Consider the following 7,891-nt stretch of genomic DNA (forward strand, 5'->3'; position numbering starts at 1 on the left):
GGGGAGACTGAGAAGGGGATTATGTGGGGAAAATGTCCTGATGATGACCTAATTGCTGCAAGTCCTGTCATCCAAATGGAATTAAAAGGTATTCCGGTTATCGGGATGATTGACACGGGTTCTCAAGTAATGACTGAGTAGAGATTGTTATGAACGGTACTTCCGACAACATGTGAAATATGATCCCCATACATTCGTACGAGTGGTCGCAGCCAACCAGTTACCAGTCCCAGTAGTGGGAGTGACCTGGATGAATGTCCGGTTATGTGGTCAAGATCTAGGTAAGAAAGGCATTGTGGTGGTACAGGAGCCACATGAAGTAAAGGCCCCTGTCATTTTGGGGATGAATGTGCTAAAAGAATTGGATCAGATCCTCTTTGAAAAGAAAGGTCATGGTTATTGGAAACAAACTACCACCCATTGGCCTACTCGAGCAGCGTTCCAGCGGCTGATCCGGATATGTGGCTTACAGGAAAGCTCGGATGCACAGCGTCCTCTGGCACGAATTTCTGTTCCTATGCATACAAAAGTTACACTGCCACCCCGTCGGGAGATGATAGTGTCCATGCCTGTAGGCACCTGTCGGAAATTAGAAGGCATAGCTGTCTTGGTAGAACCACTGCCGGCAGCTGAAGGAGGTGTTGATCCGCTAGTAGCCCGTTCCTTGGCAATAGTTCACAATGGGAGAGTACCACTCCGATGTGTAAACACCCAGTACCAGAGTGTAGATCTGACACCAGGAAGGATGCTGGCTAACATCTATGTAACTCCGGAAGAAGTAAAGAAAGTAACGCCGATGCATCTGAAGTCGGCTGAAAGAGATGAGTGGACCATAACCGTGTCTATGGGAGAAGATGAGGGTCCCTCCTCTGAATGGAATGGCTGTGCAATTCGAGAACAGATGAAGATGGAGACTTATTCATGTTCTCCAAAACAGGTCCAGAAGATAGATGAGCTGTTGTGGGAAAACAGAGCCACTTTCACGCATCACGCTGAAAATTTTGGATGTACAACTGGGGTCTGCCATGAGATTCCCACAGGAGACACCCCTCCAATTAGAGAGCGCTACCGACAAATTCCTCCACGGTTGTATCAGGAAGTGAAAGAACTGTTGACTAAGATGCTGCAAGGTGGGATCATCCGAGAAAGCCAAAGTCCCTAGGCAGCTCCAGTGGTGTTAGTAAAAAAAAAAGATGGGTCTCTTCGGTTTTGTGTAGACTATCGGAAGTTAAATGCCTGCACCGTGAGAGATTCCTACCCCTTACCCCGAATTGAGGAGTCCCTCTCGGCGCTAGGGAGAGCTCGGTACTTCTCCTCACTAGATCTGGCTAGTGGGTATTGGCAGGTGCCGATGGCTGAGAAAGACAAGGAGAAGACAGCTTTCATCTTGCCCATGGGACTATATGAATTTAACCGGATGCCCTTCGGGCTGACAAATGCACCCGGAACGTTCCAGAGATTAATGGACAAATGTCTCGGTGACTTCAACTTTGAGTTCAAGCTCATCTACTTGGATGACATTATAGTGTATTCTGCAACCTTTGAAGACCATCTCTACCAACTGGGTCAAGTATTTCGACGATTGCGGGAACACGGGCTCAAATTAAAACCCAGCAAATGTCGGTTGTTCCAATCTGAAATTGATTACTTGGGTCATCGCGTATCAGGAGAAGGGGTGAGACCGTCGAGGGACAAGATAGCGGCTATTCAGGATTCGCCGACACCAACTACCCTGCGAGAAGTGAGGGCATTTCTTGGAGTAGCCGGTTACTATCGACAGTTTATTAAGGATTTTGCCAGGGTAGCAGCACCTCCTACGGGGCACATCCGGTGGTCCGAAGAACCGGCCTGTGAAATGGGGAACTGAACAGGAAAAAGCCTTCCGGGAATTGAAGGATGCTCTGACAACGACCCCAATCTTGGCGTACGCTGATTACCACTTACCGTTCCAGCTATATACGGATGCGAGCCTGTATGGTCTCGGAGCAGTGCTTTCCCAGGTTCAGGATGGCCAGGAGCGGGTTATAGCATACCCCTGCCGGCCTTTGCGGGATTCTGAAAGAAATCCTGAGAATTATAGTTCATTTAAGTTGGAGCTGTTGGCACTAGTATGGGCCATGACTGAGAAATTCTCTGAATACTTGACTGGGGGCTGAAGTTTTAGTACTGACTGACAACAACCCATTAGCTCATCTGGAAAATGCCAAGCTTGGGGCTTTAGAGCAGAGGTGGATAGCCCGAATGTCTAAGTTCAATTATCACATTAAGTATCGGTCCAAGACAGAGAACCAGAATGCTGATGGACTTTCTAGGGTAACTACCCAGACCCCCACAGGAGATGTGGATCACGAGTTAGAGCATGTGGAGGTGCCTGACTTCAGCAGATTTTCACAGGCCTTGGCCACCGCTAATCAGTGTGAAGTGGAAGGGACTGAAGTGGCTCCTTTCTTTGGTCCCTCAAGACAGGAATGGGCACAGATGCAGCAGGCCCATGAGGGGCTGGCACGGATGATCAAGTTTGTTGAGGAAGGCAAGAAGCCCTGTAGAGAGGAAAGAGCACGACTGACACGGGAGATATTATCGGTTCTGAGTCAGTGGGAGAAGTTGGAGATGAAAAATGGAGTTCTATGCCGAAAGGTTTATCTACCTTCTGAAATCGACGTTCGATACCAAATTGTGGTGCCTAGTGAACTGGCTCGCTCATTGGCGATGGAGGCTCATAACAAGAATGGTCACTTTGGTCACGAGAAGATCTTTGGTTGGTTACAGCGTCTGATTTACTGCCATGGTCTCCGTCAAATGGTTGAAAAAGTATGCCGCAGCTGTCGAACTTGTGAGATCCATAAGGCAATAGAACAGAGTGCTCCCCTGCGAACCATAGTGACCCAGGAACCTTTGGAAATCGTCATGATAGACTATCTAATGGTGGGCCCATCCAACAGCGGGCATCAGTATTGCCTCGTAATGGTGGACCACTTCACCAAATTTGCAGTGGTAACTGCCACCAAGGACCAGACAGCTGAGTCAGCAGCTCGGGCTCTGTGTCAAGATTTCATTCGAGTGTATGGGTGTCCTCAACGCATCCACTTCGATCAGGGAGCCTGCTTTGAGGGCCATGTAATGAAGGAAGTTCAACGTATCTATGGAATAAAGAAATCGCACACAACTCCATACCATCCGCAAAGGAACGGGGCCTGTGAAAGATTCAACAGAACTCTGCTACAGATGCTGCGGATGCTGGAGGAAGACAAGAAGTTACAATGGCCTCAGTTCTTGTCTGAGATGGTCTGGGCCTATAATAATCAGGTCCATTCTACAACGGGATACTCCCCTTATACTCTCTTCTTTGGGCGTTCTGTGCGAAGTATGGGAGAATTACAGCTGACTGATGTGGATGGGTTCCCTCCAAGGGTTCCAAACTCCTGGGTATGAGCACATCGGCAGAGACTTGAGACGATCCATTGATTGGTGCGGCAGTGTCTACGAGAACATTCTCATTCTGATAAGACCCCAGTGCAAGAAGCACCATTGCAGCCAGGCGACCTGGTTCTGGTGCATGTCAAGAAGCCTCAAGGGAAGCTGGAAAGCAGATGGGAGGCTGTGCCATATCGTGTTGTTTACCGCAAGTATGCCAATGGGCCAGTGTACCAAGTCCAGAAGGAAGGAGCTGATTGTGTTTGAGTACTTCACAGAAATATGCTGCGCCTCTGTCATTCTGAAGAAACAAATTGTACCAGAACTGCCAACGTCAACAAGCTCCCACAGTCAGAGACTGGTGGTGTGGAATGGGCCTATGACGATGAGGATGATTGCTGGCCGATCCTTGCTCCTGAGGATGTTCCACCAGTGACTACTGAGCCTCCAGCCTGTGCCCCCACTGGTGCGGAGTCTGCTAGTACTTTTCAGCCCATGGCTGAAGTGCCCCAGAGTATTTTACAGGTCCTCAGACGGACCACTAGGACAAATGCTGGCACCCCACCTGTTCGGTATTTGCAGGATGAGTTTGTTTGGCCTGCCATACAATGGTACACTACCACTTTGCGCATAAAACTACAACCCTCTGGATATTCAGTGATTGGCAGGGACTGCCAATCTTAAAGTGGGGGGAATATGTAATATACAGCCCAATGATGTGCCAAGTTTCATTTGTTTATACTGTGTCAAAATTGAGTGTATATGTGCTTCTGTGATTCTGGTCAGCAGCCCCTGCACTGGGAATGTGATGCTGGAGGGACACACCCCTATGAGGTCAGCCTGCCTGTCTGCAGACACAGTATGAGAAGGAAGCAGGATGTGACGACACAGAGAGAGCAGCAGCCATCTTTGCAGAGAGAGAACCAAGTGTCTGTGCTGCATTGAGAGTGTGTGGAGATCTTAGAGGACTTTCCTGTGCAGCTAACCTGTGTGTAATTCAGTCCAGAGGCAGATAGAGTGTAAAGAGACAGTATGTTCAGTGGAACCATGCTGAAAGGACTGTGCCCAGTGGCTAACCAGTAATACTGACATTGTGGCTATGGACATTGCCACCAAAGCTAAAGACTGGCAGTGCTGTTGAGTACCGGACGGTAACTGCACAACCCTGGCTTGTATCACACCGGGGTGTATGGATTCTGCAGGACTGTCAGTGTGCTGAGCTACTTGCTGTTGGATCCCATTTCATCCATTTTGTTTTCCTGCCTGCTGAGAAGAATCTCATTGCCTCTGATGTTGTGATAATCGTGAGGAGAGGACGCTTCGCTATACAAGAAAGGGACGACATTGGGCCCCAACGCGCGCTTCTGCAAACTGTAAGCAGTCCACCCACACCACTGGTAAGAGTAGTGCACACCCAAATGTGAAGTTAGGGTCAGTTAGGGATAGTTTTGGGAACATTGTTCTTTCAGTGTCCGTGCTGTGGAGGTGGACATAGTAAACGTAGAATATATTGTGAAATCTAACTTGAATTGTTCAAACTATACTGTGTATTTTGCTTGTCCTTATTCTTGTTCTTGTTCTTTTACCATTAACTTGCCTTTATTAACCTGTAGTAAATACATTCCTCTTAACTTGACCACCCCGTGTGCGTCCTTTCTGGTTGCGGAGACCAAACCACCTGCCTTGCTCTCGGTTCACAGAGGTGTGATAAAATTCTTGTTTCTGCAAGGAAAGTCCACAAAGGATATTCATGGTGATATGTCGCAGACATTGGGGGATCAATGCCCTTCATATTCTACAGTTAGGAAATGGGTTGCCACTTCAGCATCAATGATGAGGAATGTCCTGGAGGACCGAGAGAGGTTGTTGTTTCGGAGATTGTCAATGCTGTGCACAATCTCATACTGGAGAATCGGCCAATCTAAGCTAAAGGAATAGCAGACATCATGGGGATTTCTTGTGAACGTGTTTTTGTCATCATGAACATTCGAACACGAAGAAGCTATCTGCAAAGTAGATCCCCAAATGTTTGACAACAGATCAGAAAAGCATGCGAGTGAAAACTTCCCGGTCCATTTGTCAGCGTTTCTGGACTGATAAGAACTTCCTGGATTGACTGGTCACTATGAATGAGACCTGGATTTATTTGTATGACCCTGAAACCAAGGAGCAGTCAAAAGAGTGGAGGCACAGTGGTTCTCCTCGCCCAAAGAAGTTCAGGGTGCAAGAATCAGCCACTAAGGTGATGGCATCTGTGTTCTGGGATAAGGAGGGCATGCTGCTAGTGGACTACCTTCAAAATGGTTCCACTATCAATGCAAAGTATTACATTGAACTTTTGGACCAATTAAAGGCAGCTCTGAAGGCCAAAAGGCGCGGCCAGCTGTCCAAAGGAATCTTGTTTCTGCAAGACAATGCCTCCGCTCACACTGCACAAGCGACCATGGCAAAACTGGTGGAGCTAGGCCTACAGCTGGTTGACCACCCACCTTATTCACCAGATCTAGCTCCCTCCGACTATCATCTGTTTCCAAACCTGAAGAAACACCTCAAGGGTACCAAATTTCACACCATTTCTGATGCCATGGCTGCTACGGATGACTGGTTTGAGGCACAATCGAAACCCTTCTTTTTGCAAGGCTTACAGAACTTGGAATACCGATGTAAGTGTGTTGACATCAGTGGAGAGTATGTGGAATAAATATAAAGTTTCATCTTCCTATCTTGTTTCTTTCTGGGTAAAGCCAAAGACTTATCAGCAGCCCCTCGTATATGTAAAAAATAAAATGACGCAACGCCAACTAAAAGTGTCACCATATGCTCCCTATAATCCCAAACTATACAAATTACATATGAAAACGTACAAAACAAAATGAAGAAACCATTCCTATAATTAATTTCAGCATAAATATACTTATTTTTAAATCAACTGTAAATGTAAAAAAACTGACATTTTTATAAGCTATTTACCCATAATAAAACTAAAAAACAGAAAATAGACAGTCAAAAAATATCTTTAAAAAATATGCCTACATCTCATGAAATAAAGAATGCAGCAAAATAGTTTTGGTAACTGAAGAAAAATTACAGAGCAGTAAAACCTCAACATGGGTAAAATCGCAAAAACGTGTCTGGTCTTTTAGGACCAAAACACTCTGGTCCTTAAGGGGTTAGTAGATACTTAATCATAGATATGCATGATGTTGTTATTGCAATGATCCTTGATATAATTTTCAATCTTGCTTTCAGAAAGTTGACATGATCATCAGTAATTTCACCACCGTGGAGGAGTTCATCCTACTGGGACTAACTGACAAACAGGACATGAAGATAGTGCTATTTATTGTGTTTCTTACATGTTACATTGTATCTTTATTTGGTAATATAGTAATTATTTGGATCAGTAGTGTAAACCCTCGACTCAACACTCCCATGTACTTCTTTTTGAGAAATCTCTCCTTGTTGGACATCAGCTATACATCAAGTGTTGTTCCCAAAATGCTGATAAACTTCTTAGCAGCAAAGAAAACAATATCTTTTGGCGCTTGTTTCATCCAGTTGTTCATCCATCTCTCTCTAGGAGGGGCAGAGTGCTATCTACTGTTGGCAATGGCGTATGACCGATATGTGGCTATATGCAGCCCCTTACACTACACTAATATTATGCATCCCATCTTGTGCATTAAAATGGCAACTGCATCCTGGGGAGGTGGTATAGCAAACTCAATAATCCACACATTCAATACATTACGGTTGCCCTTCTGTGGTCCTAATGTAATTAACGATTTTTTCTGTGAGGCGCCCATGTTGTTAGAGTTAGCTTGTAGCGATACAACTTTTAATAAAACAATAATTTTCTTATTTGCTATAGTGGTAACCGTGATCCCATTTTTCTCTATTCTAATTACTTATGTCAAAATCATTTCCAGTATAATGAAGATTCGTACAACCACAGGATGGAAAAGAGCCTTTTCCACTTGTGCTTCACATGTAATAGTGGTCTCATTGTTTTATGGTACCATTTTCGTTATATATTTGAGACCTGGGACTGTTCATGTCAACAACCAAGACAAAATGGCCACCCTGTTCTACAGTGTTATAACCCCAATGCTAAATCCATTGATCTACACCTTGAGAAATAAAGATGTGAAGACCGCACTGCAAGAAATTACAAGAAAGAAGACTCAGCAATAACTTACCTGAATAACTTAGCAGATCTGTCGGAACAATCCATAGAATGAGACTTCACCATACTTTGCATTAATGTCCTTTATGTACTTACATTACTATGAATTGGTTCTAAGCTTTATGTGTATGTAGCTGAGATTCTGTAAATATTCTAAATGGTGACTAAAATAAAAAATGTAATCACAATATAGTTTTTGAATACTAGTAATTCTTTTATTTGCTATGCACAACATTCTGTAAATCTCAACTATATGGTTTCGTGGTTTGACTGATTTGTATTTCTGTTGGG

General features: G+C 44.9%; 1 protein-coding gene across 1 annotated transcript; it reads left to right on the top strand.

Moving 5' to 3' along the window:
• Nucleotides 1-6,672: 6,672 nt before the first annotated feature.
• On the top strand, nucleotides 6,673-7,608 carry LOC136610122 (putative olfactory receptor 2B8). Its single transcript, XM_066589383.1, has one exon. The coding sequence runs from the start codon at nucleotides 6,673-6,675 to the stop codon at nucleotides 7,606-7,608; it is 936 nt and encodes a 311-aa protein (XP_066445480.1).
• The last annotated feature ends 283 nt before the right edge of the window (nucleotides 7,609-7,891 follow it).

The sequence above is a fragment of the Eleutherodactylus coqui genome, chromosome 2 (genome assembly GCF_035609145.1).
Source record: "Eleutherodactylus coqui strain aEleCoq1 chromosome 2, aEleCoq1.hap1, whole genome shotgun sequence".
NCBI lineage: Eukaryota > Metazoa > Chordata > Amphibia > Anura > Eleutherodactylidae > Eleutherodactylus > Eleutherodactylus coqui.

What these genes read in the sequence shown, in the direction of transcription:
- LOC136610122 (XM_066589383.1), top strand. Translation starts at nt 6,673, where the DNA reads ATGATCATCAGTAATTTCACCACCGTGGAGGAGTTCATCCTACTGGGA.